General features: G+C 33.1%; 3 protein-coding genes and 1 pseudogene across 4 annotated transcripts; 1 reads left to right on the top strand and 3 right to left on the bottom strand.

Moving 5' to 3' along the window:
- Nucleotides 1-3,674: 3,674 nt before the first annotated feature.
- On the bottom strand, nt 3,675-8,208 carry LOC140817780 (uncharacterized; annotated as a pseudogene).
- Nucleotides 8,209-12,875: 4,667 nt separating this feature from the next.
- On the bottom strand, nt 12,876-16,120 carry LOC140818315 (uncharacterized). Its single transcript, XM_073178238.1, has 5 exons — nt 15,184-16,120; nt 14,490-14,542; nt 14,118-14,284; nt 13,878-14,026; nt 12,876-13,614 (listed from the first exon to the last, which is right to left on the bottom strand). Exons 1-5 carry the CDS (start codon nt 15,992-15,994, stop codon nt 13,160-13,162), a joined length of 1,635 nt encoding a protein of 544 aa, XP_073034339.1. The 5' UTR covers nt 15,995-16,120; the 3' UTR covers nt 12,876-13,159.
- Nucleotides 16,121-17,480: 1,360 nt separating this feature from the next.
- LOC140818157 (uncharacterized) lies at nt 17,481-20,501 on the top strand. Its single transcript, XM_073178028.1, has 7 exons — nt 17,481-17,791; nt 18,073-18,183; nt 18,261-18,329; nt 19,274-19,405; nt 19,635-19,712; nt 19,796-19,915; nt 19,999-20,501. The coding sequence occupies exons 1-7, from the start codon at nt 17,579-17,581 to the stop codon at nt 20,185-20,187; spliced, it is 912 nt and encodes a 303-aa protein (XP_073034129.1). The 5' UTR covers nt 17,481-17,578; the 3' UTR covers nt 20,188-20,501.
- On the bottom strand, nt 20,375-24,108 carry LOC140818155 (protein arginine N-methyltransferase 1.1-like). 2 transcript variants are annotated; one of them, XM_073178026.1, is made up of 9 exons: nt 23,819-24,108; nt 23,717-23,727; nt 23,016-23,171; nt 22,184-22,247; nt 21,935-22,077; nt 21,682-21,769; nt 21,389-21,504; nt 21,150-21,300; nt 20,375-20,826 (listed from the first exon to the last, which is right to left on the bottom strand). In XM_073178026.1, the coding sequence occupies exons 1-9, from the start codon at nt 24,027-24,029 to the stop codon at nt 20,621-20,623; spliced, it is 1,146 nt and encodes a 381-aa protein (XP_073034127.1). In that variant the 5' UTR covers nt 24,030-24,108; the 3' UTR covers nt 20,375-20,620. The 2 variants fall into 2 exon arrangements, with proteins under 2 accessions (XP_073034127.1, XP_073034128.1); XM_073178027.1 differs by lacking the exon at nt 23,717-23,727 and having other exon boundaries at nt 23,016-23,159; nt 23,796-24,108.
- Nucleotides 24,109-25,032: the final 924 nt, after the last annotated feature.

Raw genomic sequence — 25,032 nt, 5'->3', positions numbered from 1 at the left:
AATGATATAAGTTTAGTTTCAACTACCTACAAACCAAAAGTTACAATTTTACCCTTTTATTATTTTAAAAAATATTTAATTTTATCCACAAAAATTACACATTTTTTTTCATCTAAAATATAATTTTTTTAAAAAAATTGTTTTTCAATTATCATAGAATTAGAGTAAATACTTATTTTGACATACAAAGTACCTATTACGGGGTTTCGAATACTTGATTATCTTTTTGAATACTCAAAATATATAAGAAAATACAATATTTTCGAGTAATCACCACAAATTCGGTCATTGTTGGTCTTTTCATGAAAAATCAATTATGATAACTTATTCATGTCATTTTATTATATAAAAAAAACATAATTCACCACTCATATTAAAATAAAATTAGATATTTATTTTGACTTACAAAATACCTATTTTGGAGTTACAAATGCTTAATTTGGCTTTTTGAATATTTCAAATGTGTAAGAAATATTGAATTTTTGAGCAATCACCATAAATTCTGTAATTGTTACTATTTTCATTGAAATTGCGTTAGAATGACTTATTCATGTCATCTAATTTTTGAAAAAACACAGGTTCTCACTAATCATTGAATTGGGAAAAATACCTATTTTGACCAATAAAGTACCTATTTTGGGGTTCCAAATATTTGATTTGGCTATTTGAATACTTCAAATGTGTAAGAAAATACTTAATTTTAAATAATATTAAGTGGACTTTTGATGTTGTCATTTGTGAAGTTAAAATGTGATACCTATATTGGTACAAAGAGTATCTAATTAGAGTTTACAAATACATGCTTTTACTCACTAAATACTCATATCCAATTATTGGAAGATATCAAAATACAGTTAAAAGTTAATATTGAGTGTCATTGATGATCACATTCATGGAAAAAAATTTTGATACCTAAATTTATACAAAATACGACATAATATGAGTCCACAAATACTTGATTTTACCATTATATATAGTTTGAAGTTAATATTGAGTGATATTTGATTATGATATTAGTGAATTATAGATGTGGTACCTAAATTGGTACAAATAGTACATAATTCGCTAATACATATACTTGATTTTACCATTTGAAGATCAATTTTGATTATTTTGGCATATAAAAATATTCCAAGTAATATTGAGTACTTTAAATGTGTCATTTGTGAAGTTATATAATACCTAAATTGATACATATAGTATCTAATTCGAGTGTAGAATTCTTGATTTTACTTCCTAAATACTAAAATTCAATTATTTTTATGTCAAAATATATAGTTTGAAGATAATATTGAGTGATATTTGATTATGATATTCGTGAAGTAAAAACGTGATATCTAAATTAATACAAATAATGCCTAATTCAAGTCACGAAATACTCGATTTTACCATTTAGAAACTCAAATTGATTATTTGATGATGTCAAAAAATGTAGTCTGAAGTTAATATTTTTTATGGTCTTGAAGTAAAATGCGATACATAAATTGGTATAATGAAAACCTAATTCGAGTTACAAATAGTTGATTTTTACCTCATAAATACTCATATTCTATTATTTGAGATGTCAAATTAAACATTTTTAATTTCACATTTTTAGATTTTCACATTTATAATTCACGGATGTCATTATCAAATAATAATATGTCACATTTTTAGGCATCACATTTTTACTTGAGGAATGTAAAAGAATATAGTTTGAAGTTAATAACTTTTGTTGGTGTCATTACCAAAGGCCACTCGATAATATCCATGGAGTCGAATTAGGTACTATTACTATTAAATTAAGCATCACATTTTTACTTCACGAATATCATTATCAAATGTCACTCAATATTAACTTCAAATTATTCATTTTGAACTCCCCAAATAATCGGATATGCGTATTTAAGGGTAAAATCAACTATTTGTAACTCGAATTAGGTATTTTTTATACCAATTCAGGTATCACATTTTTATTTCATGAATGACACCATAGAAAATATTAATTGCAAACTATATTTTTTGAACAATAATCAAATATGAGTCTTTAAATGGTACAATCAAGTATTTCGTGACTCGAATTAGGTATTATTTGTAATAATTTAGGTATCACATTTTACTTCACGAATATCATCATCAAAGACAACTCAATATTACCTTCAAACTATATATTTTGACATAAAAAATTAATTGAATTTTAGTATTTAGAGGGTAAAATCAAGTATTGGTACATTCGAATTAATAATATAAGTACCAATTTAGATATCACATTTTAACTTCACAAATAACACATCAAAAGTCACTTAATATTACTTGAAACTATATTTTTTTATATGCTAAAACAATCAAAATTGAGTCTTAAAATGATAAAGTATATGTATGATCAAATTAGGTACTATTTGTATAAATTTTTTAGTATTACATCTTTAATATATGCATTTCATCGTCAAAAGTCAATCAATATTAACTTCAAATTATATATTTTGACATCATCAAATAATAAAATTTGAGTATTTAAAAGATAAAATCAAGTTTGTGGACTCAAATCATGTCTTATTTGTATTTATTTAGTTATCAAATTTTATTTAATGAATATCGTTATCAAACTATATTTTGATATCTTCAAATAATTGGATATGAGTATTTAGGGAGTAAAATCACGTATTTGTATACTCTAATTAGATACTCTTTGTATCAATATAGGTATCACATTTTAAATTCACAAATGACGTCATCAAAAGTCACTTAATATTATTTAAACTCAAGTATTTTCTTACACATTTGAAGTATTCAAATAGCCAAATCAAATATCTGGAACCCCAAAATAGGTACTTTATCGGTCAAAATAGGTATTTTCCTAATTCAATTATTAGTGAAAAACTGTGTTTTTTCAAAAATTTGATGACATAAATAAGTCATCCCAACGCAATTTCAATGAAAATACTAACAATTACAGAATTTATGGTGTTTGCTCAAAGATCCAGTATTTTCTTACACATTTGGAGTATTCAAAGAACCAAATTAAGCATTTGTAACTCCAAAATAAGTATTTTGTAAGTCAAAATAAATATCTAATCTTATTTTAAGATGAGTGGTGAATTATGTTTTTTTATATAGATAAAATGACATGAATAAGTTATCATAATGCATTTTTTACGAAAAGACCAACAATGACCAAATTTATGGTGATTCTTCGAAAATATAGTATTTTATTATATATTTTGAGTATTCAAAAGGCGAAATAAAGTATCTGAAACCACGTAATAGGTACTTTGTATGTTAAAATAAGTATTTACTCTAATTCCATGATAATTAAAAAACAATTTTTTTTTGAAATTATATTTTAGATAAAAAATGTGTAATTTTTGTTGATAAAATTATATATATTTTAAATAATAAAAGGGCAAAATTGTAACTTTGGGTTTGTAGGTAGTTGAAACTAAAATCATATGATTGTCAGGTACTAAATATTAAAAAAATATGATGAGGTACTGAAGTTTAATTTAAAGATGTGCAGATTGATTTTTCACAAATTTACCCTTATTTTAACGAAGCAACATTTTGAATTAAAAATATATTATGATAGCACATTAATTTTCAGAAAATTATGAATTTATATTTACTTAATACATTAATAATTTGAAATTATATAGTTTTAGGAATTAATAATAAGTTTATATAATGAACTTATAATATATCTAATAAAAAAGTGAAATATTATTAACAATAGTTTAAATTTCATACAGTATTTAATTTGTACAATTAATTGACTCTATCAACTTGTAGAAAATATTGAAGGAGCTTAGACATAATCTTCTTCAATGCCACAACAACATATTTCATGTTGATTATCCTTTCACTCGGATTCTCCATAGAACATTGTAAAGCTATCTCCATTATCGATACCAACATTCCAATTTTTCACTGGAATGTTGTTCATCTCCTCTCAACAATTCCAAATCTATAACTCGGACAAGTGCATTAGGCACTGAATCATTCACCCAACTCCGTAGGCTTAAATCCCCCGTGAATTTAGAATAGTTCGGCTTCGTTCTTGTAAAAACTTCCATCAGCATTATACCATAGCTATAAACATCGCATTTAACAGATACCAAACCTTCTGAACCATATTCTACGAGATCGAAGAAAACAAAGATGTTCATCAAATGTACGACGAGTGAGATTAAAAAAAATGTGATTGATGGTGTATTTGGAGTGAAAAATGCCATGTTTACCTGGTGCGATGTAGCCTAATGTGGCGAGGGTCTTTGTGAGCGTAACACTGACTCCATCACTTAATAGTTTAGCGACTCCAAAATCGCTCAAATGGGCAACCATATCATCATCCAAGAGCACGTTGCTTGGCTTTAAATCACAGTGAACTATAGGTATTGAGTAACCATGGTGTAGATATTCTAGCGCGTATGCTACATCTATCATTATGTTGAGTCTTTGAACAATGTCCAAGAAGTTGTTTTCCGAATATAGCCACTGTCGAGGCTTCCATTTGGCATATATTGGAGAACCAATGCCTTGAAGTCTTCGTTTGAGCAACTACCGATGACTTTGCAAAGATTTCTATGGCGAAGCCTGCGCAGGACTTCACATTCGGTATCAAAACTCTTGAATCCGCCCTTCTGACTGCAAATTGAACACTTTTATCGCCACGTCCTCTCCATTTTGAAGCGTCCCTTTATAGACAGAGCCATAACTTCCCTGGCCAAGTAAATGGTTCTCGTTGAACCCTTCGGTGGCCTTTACAAGTTCCTGATATAAGACTCGTGATGGTGCAGGTAGTCGAATGAACTAGTTGTTGGGTTTTCTGTCTTGTTTTTCTTGCGGTATCTTGCAAGTATATAAGACAAGGTAATGATAAAAACTAGCACTGAAATCCCTAGGAAAATATATACAACACGAAGAATCACTTTTTTCCTTTTGGACTCGGTGATTGTATTTTCGTGACAAGGTGGAACTCCATATTTAGAATCACCACAGAGTCCTACAGTTAGACACAAAGAACTGGCTTGAAAAGGATTTAAAGGGGCCACCAGTAGGGATTGGACCGCTCAACTCGTTGAAAGAAACATCAAAGTACTTGAGATACTGAAGTTTTTCTAATGACATCGGTATGGTTCCAGAAAGATTGTTGTGCGAAAGATCTAGTGCCCCAAACTCACTAACTTATCGACTGACTGAGGAATAGATCCTTGAAATCTGTTTTGTGCCAAAGAAAGAAAGATAACATTTTGTAAGCCTCCAATTGAGCTAGGAATGATGCTTGAGAGTTGATTGTTTGACAAACAAGGTTGACTACAACCTTTAGATTTTCGATATCTGAAGGCAGGACACCCGTTAAAAGATTTGCAGACAGATTCAACACGAGAAGATCATTCAGTTTCCACAAGCTCCTCGGTATGACAGAATTTAATCTGTTGTTCCCCAAGTATAGTTCTCTTAGAGAAGTTAGATTTCCCATGCAATCAGGGATAGAACCAGTTATTTGATTTTGCTGAAGCCGCATTCCATTCAAATTCGGTAACATACAGAGACTATCAGGAATAGGCCCACTTATTTTGTTGCGGAAAAGGGCTAATCCTTGAAGTTCTTTCAAGTTTAACAATGTATTCGGAATAGTTCCAGTGAGTTCGTTACCAAACAGGCTCAAAATAATCAAATTTTCAAGATTCCCAAACGCGTCCGGAATGTTGCCTCTAAGACCACAGTTGTAAGCATAAAAATATTGAATAGTAGTCGACAAATTCCCTACTGAAACTGGAAGAATTCCATTGAAAGAATTATCTCCAAAATCTAAAATTCTTAGGTAGCTGCAGTTTTTCATTGGACCGATGAAGCTTAGATCTGATGTTTCACTAACAAAATTGTTCCCAAATAATTTTAAAGTTTCTAAAAGATTCAACTTGCCAAAGGAGTTGGGGACTTTTCCACTGAGAGTGTTGGAAGAAAAGTCGATGATGGTGAGTTTAGAAAAATTTGAGATAGATTCAGTGATTTCTCCGAAGAGAAAATTGCCATTAAGGTAGACTTCTTGCAGATTAGGTAGTCCATAACTCAAAATCGATGGAAGGTAACCCCAAAGTTGGTTCACTGAAACACTTATTACGTTTAATGTTGAGATGTTGAGGCTTTTTTTTGGGATATAACCGGTTAAGTGATTGAATCCCAAGGACAATACCTCCAAATTGTAAAGATTGCCCACTTCTTCTGGAATTGTGCCTGAAAAGCAAGAACATTTTGGTGTCAGTTTCTTGGATTCACAAGCTACAATCTCATCAATTACTATACCTATCAGCTTGTTGTGGGCAATATACAACATTTGCAGCATTGTTAAGTTTCCGATCCCTTTTGGTATGCTTCCAGTTATGTTGTTGTAAGACAATGATAGAATCTGAAGTTTTGAGCACTCGCCAATGCTTTCTGGAAGCTGGCCTACTATTTCGTTCACACGGAAATAAACCCTTTCCAATTGAGAAGGAGAAGAACACATACGGGATGGAAAGGGACCGGTTAGATTACAGTTTGAAATGTTGACATATTGCAACGAGGAAATATTGAAGATCGATGAAGGTATAGAGCCCACAAGAAAGTTATCTCCCATTCCTAACTCCTCCAATATGTCAAGCATACCTAAATCTTCTGGGATTTCACCTGTCAAAATTGCTAAACTTCATAAGGACTTGATATTGTTTTGAAATGGCGAAAGACCGTTAATAACATACAGATATGCATAATAAGCCTATGTAAACAAGAAAGATTTGAAACCGAAACTCGTGACATAACCTCCTTGCACGATTAACAAATTTAGAGAAACTCTATAGAAAGTCACGGCCAAAATATGTCAAGTTGGAATCTCATTTAACTTATAATTGTTGTGGTTCTTGAGGTTCCAGCTATGGAAGAAACATATATGATAAGCATCTTTTCAAATTTCAATAAATTTTGATGTCCGAACAGACGATAAGCTTATGCAAACCTATATAGTTTGACACCTTACTTGAAGTTAGAGAGGTGTGTTGTATAATCGGAAATGGTATTTTCAATCCAGTGAAATGAAAACTAATTTAGCACAAATTTGCAGTCACGCAACTTTAAGTGAAGTTTTGATACCTGTAAAATGGTTGGAGCCAAGATGCAATATTTTAAGTGATCTTAAGTTTCCAATTTCTCTTGGTATGGAGCCACTGAATTTATTGAATGACAAGGAAAGAAGACTGAGCTGTGAACATTCAGAAATATTTGGCGGTATGGGGCCTTCCAATTCATTGGAAGACAGATAAAGCCTTTTCAGATTCGACGTGCTGCGACACATCCCTTCAGGGAGATTACCAATCAACTTATTCCCTGTAAAAGCAATACTTTCTATGGTGGATATGTTGAAAACCGACACTGGTATAATACCACTAAGATTGTTATATTGTAATCGCAATTCCCTCAGGTTAAACAAACTTCCAATCGATTCTGGTATGTTTCCCTGCAAAGGATTATATGATATATCCAAAACTTCGAGCTTGGGCATATTCGTGATGGAACTCGGCAAAGAACCAGTAAAACTATTATTCCGAAGACTCAAGAACCGAAGTTCAACCAAGACTCCAAACCAAGAAGGGATGTCACCGGTGAAGCTGTTGAACCCAAAATCGAAGAATCTCGCTCTATGCAACTGGGCCAATTCTTCGGGAAGTTTGCCAAGAAACACGTTACCGCTCAAGTTGAGTGAAACTAAAAACGAGAGGTTTCCGAGCTGTGACGGGAGATTTCCAGTAAGTCCCATGCCAGAAACGTCTAAAGCACTCACTCTTTGGTGGCGAGAACTGCACGTAACTCCAATCCATTTGCATGTTGGGAAAGAAACGGACCAGTTTCGGGACAGAACATGAGAAGGGTCTAAACTGAGCTCGGATTTGAATGCAAGAAGCGCATATTGATCCGTGGTTATGTTGCTTAACGCCATGGCCAAATAAGTCATCAGAATATTTAAGAGTGAAATTGCTTGAAGAAAAAAATGTCCCTTCACGCCCATTTCCAGAAAGACGGGTGCTTCAAAAAATTTGATAGATGACAGAGTATGAATCTTGAAATGCATTTGAAGTATGTATAATTGTGTTATTTAATGATGAGTCGAATGAGGAACTTCCGCCACATGATTGATACCCTTACTGTGTTGACTTCACAGACAAAGGAGAAAAATATTAAGCAACCAAATGAGACTGCGAGAATATTAGTTCTAGATTTTTAATGGTTCTTGTGGAGTTTAAAAGATGTTCAATATAAAGTTTTATATATTTCATAAAAATTTACTGATATTTCATTTAAATTTTTGTAGAGTTTTAAAAAGTCATATAATATTCATATTTTACTTTTAAAAACTCTACAAAAGTCTAGAGTTAATCAAAATATCAATAAACTTTTATTAACTTCATGGAATTCATCAATCCGTGATAACGAAATCTTGTGAAATTTGAAATTATATTTATTAAAATTTTAATAAAAAATTATTGCATTACACAACAAAAAAATTATAATATTTAATTGGCTCATAAAATAAAAAAAAATTATAATATTTAATTGGCTCATAAAATTATAAATATATTTATATATATTTATTTATTTATCTTGAACGTGAGATGGACACGTGAATATCTTGGGGAAAATATTAAATTCTTGCGAAATATTCATGCAAACATCTCGCGACACCCATAAAAAAACAGATGTTCAATCAAAATTATATATATATTCATTTGATTTTCATGTTATATTAATTCAAGTGTATTTGATAATTATTTAAGCAAAACATCAAACTGATGAACTGCTTATTTAATTAATAATCCTAATTGATTTATGGTTTTACAATTTTAAAAGTATATTTTTGAACTTTCTATAACCAATCAAACGAATTAATTCCATAAAAAATTTTGGAATAAAGTTATATTTGATAAAATTGTAATTTTAGTCTTGTAAGTTGACTAATTTTATATTTTGTGTTGTAATTTGTTCAAGTTTGGTTTGATCCACTGACTTGGTTTTTTTTAGTCTTTTTTCCACCCGAAGTTACAAAATCTACTGAATATTGTTTATTTGACATTGATCATCTTCTACCTGACTCATGTGGTGAGGATAAAACCTATGTTACATGTTTTAAAATCAATCTAAGCAAAAATAAAACAAAATACCACCCAATATTTCAAAATGAGAGAGAAAAGTTTGTTGTTTTATTTTATTTTACCTTATATAGATTTTAATGTATATCATATAGACTTTATTCTTGTCATGTAAGTAATTTAGGAGAACGTCAGTGCCAAATAATCATTATTCGACGTCTTTAATGATTTCGGTCAAATAAGGACCGAACCAAAAAAATCCAAGTTAGTGGATGAAAATCATATTTAGACAAGTTACATGACTAAAATGTAAAATATATAAACTTACATGCTTAAAATCACAATTTTTCCTAAATGTTACAACATTTGTTATGTAAGATTTTAATTCAATTTTTTATAAATAACTATATATTATATCCATATTAATAACCGGTATGTTAAGATTTTTAACTAAACCCTTAATTGAATCAAACCAATTTTTCGGTTCGGACCAATTTTAATAAAAGATAAATATTGCGACTGATTAAAAACCAACGCAAACAATTATGATTTGATTCAATTTTTATGGTTCGGATTAGTTTGACTCGATTTTCAAATACCCCTAGACCATATTATTGCTGGTTATATCAACAATTTTATAATAATGATTAACAATTAAAAAACATGTTAATAAGAATCAGAATATTTTATAAAAATAGATAATATTACAACAGAATAATAATTAAATATAAACTGTCGGTTTTATTTGGATAATTAAAAAACAATTTTATTTAATTCATCACTCATCAGTGAGACAACCAACGTCTGTGATCCTTTTTAACAAAAATTTAGTACAGACCTTTTTAAATTTTAAAATTTTAGTATAATGTTAAGATCGGAAATAAATTTAGAGTGGATAAATAAATTTATCTCAACAAATTATTTCGTCCGAGTTAGCAATACTGAAATTATATTCTTGTCAGTTGGGTTCTTAGTAAGTTAATTTTTATGAAATGTGCGAAAATAGACTGACTGAGACTGTTCGAACAAATGACTTATTAAGAAAATCACTTGGGTCATACTAATAGTATTTGAGGTAGGTAAACTGATAAGTAAATAGGAACAAAGTTGTTTCTTAATGTTCGAAGACTTTAATACTCCTACATCACTTCTTATTTCTCACGAAAGGATTGCAGTAAAAGATTTTTGTAATTACAAGTAATTTGAAATCACTCATTTCAGTAGAACTTGACACTGTCTAACTGAAACTCTTAGTAAAATGCAATCTAAAATTATTTGAGCAATAATACTTCTTACTTTCAATTACACATATTTCAAGAAAATTCTAATCACAAATTTGATCACCATAATGATCAGATCATAACTTATCAACATGTGTTAGTTTTCAGTTTGACTCATAGAAAGCATTTTCAAATAAGACCAGTTAGCTTTCAAAAGTTCTGAGATCGATTATATAAATGTGTTATCTTCAGAGCTTGTTCAATTGAACTATTTATATTTTATTTGCAACGATAATGTTTTCAAATATTATATCAATTACCAAATACAGATATCATTGTTGTGATGTCATCGTCCTTTCTGACATGTACTGATAGTGCGTAGCAACCTAACATTCTGTTAAGATTCAGTGATTATTGGTATAGAAAACTTTATCCGTTATTTCAGCTAGGCTTTGATCATTTATCACTGATTATACTGATTCTTCGAGGAATGTTTGGATTTGGATTGACCGATCGACTTAGATAGATTGTCAGTTAGACTTTATCAGTATCTTTGAATCGGTTTGGCTATCAGTATCATTCTTATGCTTATGAGTCTGGCTTTGTAATTAGTTAGACTCCTTGGAAAACTTCTTCTTATGAATATTCAGTTTTCCTTCTTGAATTCAGTTAGGTTAGGTTCTTTATATATCCGTTGGATCACTGGCCTTGTTAAATCACCAAGAGTTAAAATGTTCCAATAATTTCCTCCTTTTTGGTATTTGACAAAATTATGTCAATACTGAATTCATTAGCAATAAGAAAAGATTTTGAGTTGATATCATAATTTTTATGGCTATACAAAATAACGAGCTACGTACGTATGATAAATCACGAGCCTTCCTAGTTTGTTTCAAATCTATTCATGGAATAAATGTGATAAAAGCTCCATACTCTATTAAGATCGAGCACATAAGATCGACAATTTTGGCGTCATGGTATGTCTTGCTATTGAAAAATAATTACATGTTACTTCAAGAAATAAGTATCATGCTCCCCGATTTTACAGAAACAATTACCATGATATCTTTTATTTACCAAATATTTACAAATAACCATGGAATATATAAAATATCAGAAAATGGACAAATTTTTTAAAAACTCAGTTTTAATTTTTACATATAAAAATAACCTAGACAATTCATTGTACATACCACACAAATACAACTTACACAAAAGCATGAATGTAAAGATAATAGTCTCCAAGACATAGACGATTTGGTAAAGTTTGATGTGACGTGAGTTGATATTCTCGGTGTCGCAGGATCAAATCTCGCATGGAACATATTCTCCCTCGAATATTGCGGGGATATGCTCTGGGTCGGTGTTTGATGTCATCTCCTTCGGACCCCTGTCTACTCATGCACATCATTCGATCTAACTTCTCATCCGGGTCAAGAGGTTTTAACTTATATAAGGAGTTTACCACTACCGGTAAACCTTTTTTTAAAAAAATGAATGTGAAGATTGTTGGTCAGAATTTGAGATAATAAAACCCGAAAATAAAGAATAAACTAGACACCGAAATTTACGTGGAAAACCTCTAAAAATTATTAGGGTAAAAACCACGGGCAAGATGAAAATAATTCCACTATAATATTTTGTGGTGTACAACTCACTCACTGTGTTTCCAAAGAGAACACACACTCTCTTATTACAGGAGAACAAAACACCTCACAAATATTATAGAAGTAAGCACTCAAATGCTTATAAGATGAGAGAAAACTCGAAGAACTGATGATTTCAGAATGAAGGGAGAGCTCTATTTATAGAGCATATTGACCGTGTGAATAAACGATAAAAACGCGTATTCAAACTTTCCACAAAATTTCCGTCAATGGAAATTTCCTCGAACCCATCCCCACGTTTTTTCTCCTTCAAGGAATAGTTAAATTAATGCAATTATCTTTGTCATGACCGTGGAAGAGGACTCGGTTCCACTGAGGACAAGATAAGTCTTGGCAAGTGGGTCAAGCATTTAAGAGGCTCCAAATTCCAATATTTTCTAACTTCCGACAAACGTTTCATAGTCTTGGGATGTTTCATTGTTAATCCGGAATTGTAAGTGTCGGGGAAGGGACCATTGCATCGGAGTTGATTAAAAACCAGACTCGAAAATGATATGAGTCCAATGCATCTATCACGTCAGTCCAAGTCTAAGAGGAGACCCAAAAAAATCAACCGAAACATTGATGGCGTTGGTTAAGGAAAAAAGGTTGATTTAAAGTTCACAAATTATGTCGTATTAATATTGCAAATTAACCTCGACTTTTTTAAAACACCCTTTTGTTTTTCGGTTCTCATTGATCAGATCAGCTGCAGAAAATATGTTCATCCTGATTTTTATTTCCATTTTATATACGAGCGATGGAGATTAGAACCTAACACATCTCCCCTAAACGAAAAGTTATGCAATCGAGGACGAGGATTTTGGCAGCTGAAATCAAGGTGCCAAAAATCTAAGTCTGCAGAAAAATGTTTTTATAAACATATAGCAGCATTCACCTGATAACACCATGTCAAAGAAAAGATGCTGAAATCATAAAATATCCGCAAGTATACAGACAGCTTACTTAATTCTATCCTCTCTGATGTATAGTCTAAAAAAATTCCCTCCGCCAGACTAGAGGAACTCATGGTTACAGCGATAAAATTTGGATTTAAATTACTACTTTAGCCGAATGCGGAACCAGAAGCTGATGTGAAATCATGACATAAACAGTTAGATTTGAACAGCAGCGATTCTTTTTCCGCAGCGACGGGACAATAATGAAAGACGCCATTTCTATATTTGTAATTAGTTCTTCAATCTTTTCCTTCCATATCCTCATCTGAATAAGGATCCTCTATTTCGCTGCCACTGTTTGAATCTTCATTTCTTGGAACATTGGACCTTTTACCAGATAGAGAAGCCGAATTGTCTAAACGGTTAAACCTGGAAAACTTAACCGACTTTCTCCTTTCACCATTTTTTGTTTTTCGCTTTCTTCTTCCTTGTTCTGACGATTGAATTGAGCGGGCAGCAACCATAAATGCACTATTCATGCTTTCACTAATTTTTCCATCTTCTTTTCCACGTTCTTCCTCACCCTTGTTATCAATGTAAAAGAGGGTATCAGAATCTTGCCTGGCCCCATCTTCCCATCTTGCAGGTTGCTTATACTCTTCTTCCGAACTTTCCAATATTAACTTTCCACGGGATTTTAAATATTCATCGTCAAAGATCTTAATTCCTCTATTCTCTATGTTTAGCATCCATCCTGAATAGTTGTAAACAGCCGTTGAAGAAATATCCAAGCACAGTAACTTACCCATAAATTTCAGGGAGGGGGTGACGTAGGGATCAGAGAGGGGCGGCCATAGGGTGGAAGTTTCAATTTTTTTAAAAAAAATCATGAATATTTATTGTTTTCTGTTTCAGGGATGGCAGCCCGTCAGCCCTCACCCCTGACCCCTCAGTGAGCACCCCTGAAAGTGCAACAGTGAGTTCTAACACGGATTGGTTGGATTTAAAACTACTTACTTAGAAACGATCTTGGTGATGATCCACTAGGTCCACTGGCGCTGGATTCATTCCCTATCTCTCTCCCTACCCATTTAATTATTTGCGAAGACAAACTAGAAATAGCAAACGCATTCAAGTATGGAATAGCTTTGGTCTGGTCTCTTGCCCTGCAGCAAAATTGGAAATAACCAGCATCTTAAAGTTTACATCTTCATGGCAATTGTGTGGTAATAAAATGATTTTTCATTCGTCCCTTACCCAAAAAACTCAATGGCTTCATGAGTGACCATCAATTTTGTGAAGGCGATACGTTTTGCATGCTTGGCTGGTAATCGACCCAAGCTTTCGGGACTAAGGAAAGAATATTCAACCAATATTAAAGACCCAAACAATACTTTCCGCAGACCATCTTCATATTCTGGGTTCTGAGAAAGTTAACACAAAGACCAAAGTAATCTACATAAGAAGTTGAACTGGACCAAAAGGAAACAACAATTCCAATACCATGAGCAAAGGTCATCAAATGCAACAAGCAATTTTTACTCAACAAATAAACTCACACAATAGTGTTTGCTTGTTTAAATATCAACAAAACTGATTATAGAACAGATGTGTGCCAAGCCAACTAACCACAATTGAGGGTATAGACAACACTGGCTCCAGCAGCATGCTCATCAGGGTTCCTACAACCACAAGCATAAAAAACTGATGTTATCCTTCCAAAAAATCAACTATCCTCATGCAGACGTGATTAACAAAATAAAACTATCCCCAAAAACACTGTTAGTCTAACAAGCAACAAGTTTTTGAAAATTAATGTCTTTTAACAAAAGCTTGACAACATGAACTATCCGCCATCGAAAGGAATAATAAATAAAAATGACTGTTTTATTGCTTTCTTCTGATAATTACTTTACCTGGAAAAGCAGTGCTAGTTCATCAAGTTTCAATATCTTTTCTTTGAATAGACATCAATACACATAACACCACAAAAATCAGAGGAGCTGCTAAAGCACCAAAGCTTTCAGGTTAATCGGAATTATAGATGGCTCAGCCTGGGGCTGGCCAAAACTGCACAGATAACTCTACACAAATGTGGCAAAAATTCAAGAACTCGACTCAATAAATTGAAAAGAGACCCAAAAAAAATGCTACAAGAAACCCATAAATATTAGCTGCAGTGGTTATGGATTGGCAACCTAATACATTTACAAACCGAGCAAATCACAGATTCAAGGCACTGCACACGAGCATGTAAGAGTAAACCTGTTTAGGGGTGTCACTACTCAAATTTCATTAGAAAGTAATATTCTTTTGTACAAACCATATACGTGTGAGCTTTGAAATCCAGTTATTGAACCAACGAGCCAATATTTGAGCTCATTCTGCATCTTCTCTTCGAAACCCTCCTCTCGTATTTTCAAGCACAACTTTAACAAAATAGCCTCAGCAACTACGAACCCTGCAAGGTCCATCACGCCGCACCCTTCAACTCTAGCTCTTTTAACAATGTCAGGGCTCAGGAGCGGAAAAAATGCTCTCAAAGAATCAACATTTTGGTTCTGCACCCCACCATCTGAAATCCATAAATTAACTAAATCTTCTAGTGGGTAAACCAAACTTTCCAAATCATCAAATTTGTCATCCAACCCTTCACTGCAAACATTTAGGTATGCAAGGATTGAATCCACCAGACTTTTGATCTCTCTATCAGCTTTTCTCTCTTTCTTGGAACCCAAACGTCTGTCCTTCACATCGAGTATACAATAATGCAACTTGCATAGAACAGGTGCAACCAAAACTATACTCTTTACTAGGTTGCAAGAAGCAGAGCAAGAAACTATAAGCTGAAACAAATCCTTTATGGCTAAAATTCGATTCAAAGAATCATTTTTTGGCGTAATGTTGTCATTAAAGCTCAATGCTGTAAGAACCCAGATGGCTTCTAGTGGAGGGTCAACTTTAGATTGCACTAATTCTTGAAAATTGGAGATGAAACCTGACGAATTTGGTGTATTCGGGAGCTGAAGGGAGGCTAAGAGTGATTGAATCGAGTTATTGAGACATACTTCGTAATTTTTGCCGATCAAGTGTGGGGGAATTTGGGATGTGGGGGCAGCTATGGTTGACGCCATGACTGAACTCCGAAGGTGAGGTGAATGCTCAAACCCTAATGTCGATTTGGCACAACGGAATTAGGGTTGGGGCATGTCATTGGGTGTAAACTGACACGGCAAATCCTTCTACCACAGCTTTGTTTGCGAATTACCAAAAGTCCGAAACTAAAAAAATAAAATAAATAAACTCAAAAATCAAGGGCAAAACGTTAAAATCAGAAAACTAATATACAACCATGCACAAAATTCTTATTAGATCGTCTTACAAATCAATTTTCTGATACGAGTCACCAATCCGACCTGATACGTAAAAAATATTGTTTAAATACAAAAAATATTGTTTTTTACTCTATTAATATATCAGGTCGACTCATCTCATGTATGTACATCCATGAGTCATCTCACACGAGATCTACTTTCATGGTATAAGAGATTATTATAATTGAATTTCAATCATGATACATCTTATTAAATTTAAGATCTTGATGTCAAATGTGACAAAAGTTATGATCAATATAATTTTGAAATAAATAATAATAATTCTTTTTTTTAGAAAACTAATAATTCACAGATTGATATAAAAAAAATGTTGGCAATTACATTTTTATATGTGAATTACCATAACACGTGCATTATTTTAAAATCCCTTATGTATAAATCAATTCCAATTTTTTTTTTTTTATGATTTTCGTTATTCTTTCATATAATACATTTTTTATGAATTTTATATTATAAATATTTAAAATTTTACTCTTATATTTACTGTTGTACACGATCAAACTATTTAATTTTATGATTATTTAATTTATTTTTGTTTACAAAATACATTTTCAGATTTATTTTATGACATACAGTTTCATATTATTCACACACAAAAAATATAAATCAAAATTACACTTTAAGGGCTTAAAAAATAATAATACTCTTACAACAAAGGCCCTTTTGGGTAGCGAAAAAAGGTCTTGGGTTTGACCGAACTCATTCAGACTAACCTCGTGGTCATCTGACTCGTCTCTAGTATCATTATACGGACTACACTGTTAATCTATATAAAAATAATTATTTCAATTATAGAATGCAATCTATTTACCAAGAATAAATATAATTATCATGTAAAATAAAATTTAGTATTTTATATCTAAAAATTAATTTACTAACAGATTATGAATTTGCTAAAATGCGATCTTACAACAAAAAAAAATAAATTGTCAATTTTTTTATGAGAAATCTTTTACTTATCTTTTTATAAGATTTTAAATATTATGTGCATGTTTTTTCTATTTTATCCATTTTATGAGAAATCTTTTACTTATCTTTGTAAAGGTTGTAGGTATAATAATATATTATTTATTTTTTGTTATTTTGCTTATATTCGTTCCAATTATGTTTTAACCCAATTCATTATACCACAACCCGAAACCGACCCGTATACCTAACTGGATGTTGGTTGATTTGGAGTGTATCCCACGTGGCTTCCAATAACCAATCAGAAACAGGTGAACACGTAAACACCTACAACCTTTACAAAGTTCCTTGAATGAAATTGGCGGATCTTTCGGTAGTGTCATTAAACCAAACATCTTATGTGCTGTGTTCGTAACTATGGCGAAATCCCATCATGCACTACTAGTTGTCTCGTGTTATCTAGCATTCCTAGTACTTTCATGGATGCCCGTATCTCACTGCGCCAAGAAACCAGTGGGGGTAGCAAGAAAGGAGGACATCCCATACATAAAATGCCAAGTTTGTGAGATGTTGGCATCGCAGTTGTACCACCAAGTTCCAGCTAAACAAGCTGAGATTTCTCCTAAAAAGGTGATTTTGTTATATGGGTTTCTTTTAGAATTCGTTACTATATTAATTTGTGTGATTGGTATCTTTATCTTACTTTTTATTGTTTGATCAAGTTCTCTTTTTGGGTTTTACTGGGTTTTGGTTTTCTATTGTTTCTATGGTCTGGCATCATTATCCATATCATGGCATGCTTCTTTATACAATGGACTTGTGGTTCCTGTGCTTTTTATTGCTTTGTGTGCGTGTGTTTTTGTTTTCTTGTTTTGTTTGTGACATTTGGTGTTTTATGGTATTGGAAGTAGATATCAGAGTATCAGATTATCGAAATTGCGGAGAATGTTTGTAATTTGAAGAAGCAAGAAGCTGACTGGATACTCAAAATTGATATCGTGGAGAAAGGAGATAAATTGGAGGTAATGAGTGTACAATAGTGATGGTTATTGAGCATTAAATCGTATGAGGATGCTTGCTTACATATTCTTGCACTCAGCTTGTTGAACAAGATTCTGAAGGACAGTGCAACTCTGAATGCAAAACAATAGAGAGAGCTTGTCAAGAGGTCAGATCGCTACTCATCTTTCATTCTTCGAATTAGTGGCTACAGGCTACAGTAGAAGAACTCTATACATTGGAATCTGATGTTCTAGGCATGAAACTGATCTGCCTGTGAACGTAAACTTCTGCACCAATGAATTTTTTTAGCTTTTTGTTTGTATTGTTCGTCTTTGTTTGGAGGAAGTGGTAATGGATGCTTGAATTTATCACATGATAGGATATGGAGTCTAAAATGATAGTGGCTTCTCTAATCCCTTTACTCACGCTAGATGTTTAACAGTCGGAAATTTTAATTTTTTTTACCTCACCTGACTGCTGAGTGGACTGAGATTTTGCTAATCCAAACTGTCCTGCTTGAGTGTTGCTCTAACTTCTTGATGTATCTGGTTTTAGTTGAAGGAAATTCTAATGCGACAAAGGTGTGATTGATTCCTTTAGAATTGCATATTCTCAAACAAAGATATTGGGGAACCTTGTGTTCAAAGGAGGATCCAGCGGGGCTGCGAGGAGGAGCGATATCATTCCTATTCAAATGAACAATTTTGAAATTTTATGAGATTTTCTATGACTGCAAGTTCAACCCCGAAACAAAATCTATTCAGTCACCCAATTTCACTCACTCAATGCTTCTGCCCCTGTCCCAACTTCTGAATTCGCCCTTCGGCCCCTTCCTAGTTTTTTTTTATTCCAGTCAACTTCTTAGTGAACTATCAAGAATGCGTCCAATAAGAGGTATATGTGCCATTTTATACTATCTTAAACCTCGATAAAATTCATAAAGTAGCTCGGAAGATCTCCTGATACGGGTAGATTAATGCTTTTGTTTGTCTTGTTTGATTGATTGGGAAAAATACTGAATTCTTTAGTTATATTTCCTATGCATTTGAGACCTGAAATCCCATTTCTCCATCGTCTCCTGCAATTAAACTCTTGGATGTGTTTTTCCAGGTTCTGGGTTATTCGGATACAGATGTTGCAGAATATTTGTATAAAAACAAGCCTCTGCTTGACTCTTTGGTTAATTACATCTGTAAAGACCTCACAAAGGCATGCAGTTTTAAGCTACCGCCAGTTCCTAAGGTAAAAATCAAGCTGGTTTTTCCAGCAGTCGTTTAGCTGGCTTGTCGTCTTCCATACTGGATACTTTTTTGTCTTGAACTGTAAGTGATTATTGGACTAGTAAAAGGACAAACAAAATCTTTCGTATGACAATATTTCGACCATATTAAAAGATTATGCATGTGTTTGATTGGGCGAATTAGTCTTAACTTGAGGTAAATCCACAAATGCTTCAATGTTTACCCTTCAGGATAGGATTCCTGGAGAGCCCTTTGTAGCTAAGTCCACTAAAGAAGCCGAAATGGAGAGGCTAATGAAATCCATGGAGGTATGCGGTGTTCTTTATAACAGCTCGCCTTTCCGACCAGCAAATTGTATTCCAGGTCTCTGACTAAAATTTCTTTATCATAGGGCATTCCAGGAGCACCAGGCATGAAAATGTACTCGAGGGAAGATTTGATGAACCAAAACTTTGGCGATGAAGATGCAGAAGATGATGACGAAGATGAGGCAGACTTTCCCTCTAAATTGGTTAGCAACAAGATTCAACTTCCTCGTTTATCTAGAAGTTGCTAAATGAGCAATTTATTGAGCAAATGCTAAATCTCTCGCAGGGAAAAGTCTTGAGAGATAAAGACGCAAAAAAGTACGATTGGAAAGAACAAATTACGAAAGGAGCCATGGATGTAAGCCAGAAATTAAAAGGTCATGCTAACAGAGTTTCAAATAGAATAAGACAGTGGTGGAAAGGCACGAAAACAAATTGGAAGAAGAATTCGAAGTCCGGCAAAACAGAACTTTAAACTAAAACGCTAATCCAAAAAGATTGGACCCGTTTGTTTTTGTGTCATTTTGATTTATGGAACGCAACCATGGCATTCTTAACGTTGTTGAGGGTTCTGGAAAAGATGTTTACAGTTTATCCATCAATTTTGTAATATTTGAACGAGTGCACAAATTGTCTAGTTAATAGGAAATATGATCAAACAGTTGAACCAAGTCGAATTCATTTCCGAAGCAAAAGTATGCCTTACACAGCCAAGTCAAGCGCTGACAAACATTTCAGCTGCAATAAAAGATACTGATACAGGATTACATATATCAGGAATGTGAATAACAAAAATGAAAAATGTGCCAACTTTCAGGAGGTGGTAAGCCAGCTCTACGAGCGATGACCGCGGCTTTTGGCTACATCTAGCCAAGAAAAATCTGACACCATATGAAAGCACCATAAACTCAGCGCATTCGGTAGTATTGAGTTCTAGAGGCCTGGCAATGTCGACCATTTAGTGAATATTTTAAGGTGATATCCACGTCGCGTGGGTTTTTCTTGTTGGGTGTAACAGTAAGTATCCCCGTGACTGCCTCCCCTTGGCAAATAGTCAGGTTGTCTTCCAGATAGAGGACGGTTTGTTTCCAGTGAGTGGCACGTGACTTTGGTCCTGCAGAGGGGTTCAGTCATGATTTAAGCAGAAAAACTCAACAAAGCTTGGCGTTTGAAGGTTGTTCTTTGTCATCAATTTTACTGCTTATGCACAAATATTGTGGCTAAAGCTAGTATTTAGATTTATACAATCCAATCTCATCTGAGATCCTAAAAGGGACACTAGTCTCCCACAACATAAAAGATGGATGAGATCAACAACAATCGATGAAAACTACTACGGCACCCAAAAATGTTGAGATCAAGTACCAATTTATTCATGCATTTGTGTACTAGGGATCTTCATTATACCGTAATCTAATCATTAAAAAAATTGTATACCGGTAGAAAAGCCCATCAATTTGTGGCACTTTGTGAAAGAAACATCGAAATACGCCACAAGAGCATGAATGTAGTCATCGCGTTCTGCGACGAGCTTAAAAGGGGCAGTGAATGCAGCATCCCCAGCAGACATTTTGGAAATGTCCATTGTCTGCATGAATAGGAGAAAGAGCTGGTTTATGGCATAAATTGATGCACAAGCTGCATGATATTCAAGAGGGAATCTAGAAGTTTCCAACCTTGAGTAATTGGCAGTTTGTCACAATCTGGTTCTGATCTACTGTATCAACAAGGGGTTCCCATATGGCTTGCTTCCTTATGCAACTCATGTCGAATCCGTATACATTTTTCCAAACTACGATAGCGGAAAATGCTAATGAATTAATATTAAAGCAGTCATAGCACAAAATTGTTTTACACTAACATTGACAGCCACAACAGAAATTCAGTTTAACTAGCACATAGGTGCAAAGGAGATTCCGCAACATGATATTCATTTAGAACAATCAATACCAGAGGTGGTTAGGCTCACATTCAATTTTGTCATCCTTGTAATCAGCATCTTCAATTGCGGTCAAATAAAGGGAGGCTTTATCTGGTAATACAAGTCCTCCTGGGACCTGAATGGCTCAAGTAGTAATCCCCAAATAATTGCTATATTATATAAATGACCAAATTCAAGATTATCCTAGTTTTGAGCTGCTGACATGCAACTAGGAAATGAATGCCTACATACATATCCCCAGAAGTAATTGCTAGACTGGGAAACAACTTAAACGACTTACAAGCCACTTGTCACGAGCATAGAGGACAGTGTTTAGCATGTTTTCATAGACCAAAAAATATCCCATCCACTCAGAAATAATTACATCAACTTGAGCAACTGGAAGCTCAATTTCTTCAACCTTTCCCTGAATAACTGTTATCACTGAAAGTAAAAGTAGGACAATGAAATCCATCAGACCAATCAAACTGTGATGTAAAATGAAGATATGACACATAGTTTAGAAATTTCAAACCAGAAAGAGTATTACCATCTGAAAATCCATTTTGTTTTACAATTTCTTTAGCCATAACGGCCATGCTGGAGCATTCAATCTGAAATACAAAGGAAAGGTAAAGAAATATTCAAATTGAAAAGGTAAAACTGAAACCAGAGGGAATTAGAAACATGCCACACCACGAGAAAAGTCACATCAAGATAGCAGGCATAGCACCACAAATAGATATGATAAAGCAACAGCTATATCTGACATTTTCCTTCAAAATTCCAACCATAAAACTCTTGAAGCATTTGATCACATATGGTAAAAAAAAATGAGAAACTTTGATTTCAACAAAGTAATTGTATATACTAACCAATTTCAAAAATCCAAGCAAGAATAGCAAATAGGTGCTGTAAATACTTCAGCAAAACATGGTATACAAATGAAATAGTATCCCTAAAAAAGCTGAACGCAAGAAAATATGGTGACAATGATCACAAAAAAAAGAAGAAGCTAAATTCACACTGACATGAAAGAGTTCAAATATGCTAATAAAATGAATTTATATAAACATATTAATGTAATAGAAAAAAAATTCTAAAAGGCAAAGCATTTCAAAGATTAGCATCTCTTTTCCTTTCTCGTTTAAGGATGGACACAGGATAGAGTAACTTGGAACGCTAGCTGTAAAAAGATAAAGCAGGTAAATTACATGCTATGACAATGAGAGAATTCGTGTGAAATTGTGAATAAATAAACTTTTCTCTTTTTAAAATTGGTCAACCAAGTCAAAATCATCATGGATTAAATAATGGATACCGAATCGAAAGAAAAGAAACTGAATCCAATGCAAAGAGATAGTGAACAGATACTTCATTACCGCATAAACATGCTTAGCCCCAGCTTTAGCACAAAAGAGAGAGAGGATCCCTGTCCCAGCACCCACATCAAGGACCACTTTATCCTTGTAAAGAAATGGGTTTTTGTAAATAACATTTTGGTACGTCTTAGTTCTGACAGCATCCTTCAACATCTCCTGCATCAGAAAATTCACTTGGATTAGAGTTAAAAACAAATCAGAAATATAGTTTTAAGCAATGATAGGAAAAGTTTTAGATCAATTACTAGCAATTTACAGTTGGAGATACGACCATTTGGAAAAATGCAGAAGTAAAATAAAGAATATCCTCCTAGGGTCAAAACTAAAAATATGAACGAAAAATCTGAACTTCTAGAACCGGAGAAAAACATGACAGTTGAAGTTTAAAGAATTAGAGATCATTAGTATAGCATCATCATATATTGCCAACCTCCAAAAACAAAAAGGAAAAGAGAGTTCAAGCTAACAATGAAGAACCACGAGTCCACGATCATAAAACAGTTTGGAGAATTGGAAAGGAAGCAATTTTTCACGACTATAGGGGATTCTCTAACTATGTAAAACCCCTATAAAAAACTTGAACAAAAACACTGAATGCTCCGGATTATTATTTTCATAAGAGCTAGAACAAATTAGTCAAGCTGGAAATGCAACAAAAACTTTTACTCCCAGCAGCTTTACATTCATAATTCCATACTTACTTCATGAATACCTGCAAACAAAAGAACAAAAAAGACAACTACTTCTTAGTTTCGCCTTCATAATTTTCGCCAAAGATACAAGCAACAGGAGTAACAATTTACCAAAATGGGAGTAGGAATCGAAGTAATAATCGGCGCTTGTCTTATTATCGCCATCATTGAAAATTCCTTCCGGCTCGCACATGGAAGAGCTTTCCGTTGCCACTTCCTCAAGGGTTTCGTCTTCATCTTCTTCATACTCGAACCTGATTTTGGAGGGCTTATTGGCGGAGTTCTGGCTTTCATTTACATCCAAATTGTTCGGAGCATCCATGATTTTCGCTTTTTTAGGAGTTTTCAGGTTTTGATTTTGGGGGAATTGTCTAGGGTTTTGGTCGGCTGAAAGGGTTTTATGCCTGGAGATATAGGGCTGAGGCTTAACTTTTAATGGATCGAAATATCTCGGTCTTTTTTCGGTTTGAATTAATTATCTGGAGAATCCAATTTCTTTACCAAAAATAAATTCGAAGTATTTTGTATTTTTATTATCGAATTTATTATATACGTATTTTGTAAGTTATGTATGTGAATGTGATGGGAATAATAATTGTTCCTACCGATAATATAGTGAAATTGTGTCTCTTTGTTTCTGAGTTGGTAGAGTAGTTGAGTAATTGATCAATAATAAAAAGTTCGATTATCATTTCAACATATTTTCGGAAGATCTTGTCACATACGACTTGTCTAATATGATTTATCTGACTAACATAGTTTGTATATTATTGTGTTAACATGAGAATTTATATAATTGTGACAGTTGAATTGGTACGTGTTTTAAAAATTTGAATTTTAGTGCTACTTTTTATAATATATCTTCAAAAACCAATATTATTTTGCTTATAGTTAACAAAATAAATAATATAATGAAATTTTATTGAAAAATAAATATTTGGAACAATTTTTTTTATATATAAATTGGTATTGATTATCTAAATTTATATGCAAACATAAGTTGGTTAGAAGTTTGATTCTTCTTATCAACATCTTTTCGGACGAGCATGTTATACAACGTTTGCCTAAGGGCACCCACATTGGTATGTTAATGGGTGTTATTAACACCCATTAACATTAAAGCACCAATGTGGGTGGAGGTGTTATTAATTTTTTGTGCCAAGTCAGCAGAAAAATTCATCAGAATGAAAGCCGTTAATCCGAAATTTGCGACGATTTTTCAAAAACCGTCGCAAATTCAAAAGCGTCGCATCTTTCGAATTTCTTTAAAAAAAAATTGCAATCGGCGACGGTTTTTCAAAAACCGTCGCTAATTATCACCAACG

Source organism: Primulina eburnea, chromosome 17 (genome assembly GCF_022965805.1).
Source record: "Primulina eburnea isolate SZY01 chromosome 17, ASM2296580v1, whole genome shotgun sequence".
NCBI lineage: Eukaryota > Viridiplantae > Streptophyta > Magnoliopsida > Lamiales > Gesneriaceae > Primulina > Primulina eburnea.
Note: the sequence above shows the minus strand (reverse complement) of the source record. Positions and strands in the feature narration are given on the sequence as shown.

Bases quoted from the DNA above. Each gene is read 5' to 3' on its own strand.
- LOC140818155 (XM_073178027.1), bottom strand. From the start codon at position 24,029: ATGGATGCTCCGAACAATTTGGATGTAAATGAAAGCCAGAACTCCGCC. The intron at 22,248-23,015 runs GTAATGAAGTAT...TTTGTATTTCAG, and splicing joins GGGCTAAGCATGTTTATGCG to ATTGAATGCTCCAGCATGGC. The intron at 20,827-21,149 runs GTATACAATTTT...ACCCCTCTGCAG, and splicing joins ATTGATGGGCTTTTCTACCG to GACCAAAGTCACGTGCCACT.
- LOC140818157 (XM_073178028.1), top strand. From the start codon at position 17,579: ATGGCGAAATCCCATCATGCACTACTAGTTGTCTCGTGTTATCTAGCA. The intron at 17,792-18,072 runs GTGATTTTGTTA...TATTGGAAGTAG, and splicing joins CTGAGATTTCTCCTAAAAAG to ATATCAGAGTATCAGATTAT. The intron at 19,406-19,634 runs GTAAAAATCAAG...TTTACCCTTCAG, and splicing joins AGCTACCGCCAGTTCCTAAG to GATAGGATTCCTGGAGAGCC.
- LOC140818315 (XM_073178238.1), bottom strand. From the start codon at position 15,994: ATGGCGTCAACCATAGCTGCCCCCACATCCCAAATTCCCCCACACTTG. The intron at 14,543-15,183 runs GTTTGTACAAAA...TTGTGGTTGTAG, and splicing joins TCAAAGCTCACACGTATATG to GAACCCTGATGAGCATGCTG. The intron at 14,027-14,117 runs GTAAGGGACGAA...ATTTTGCTGCAG, and splicing joins GAAGCCATTGAGTTTTTTGG to GGCAAGAGACCAGACCAAAG.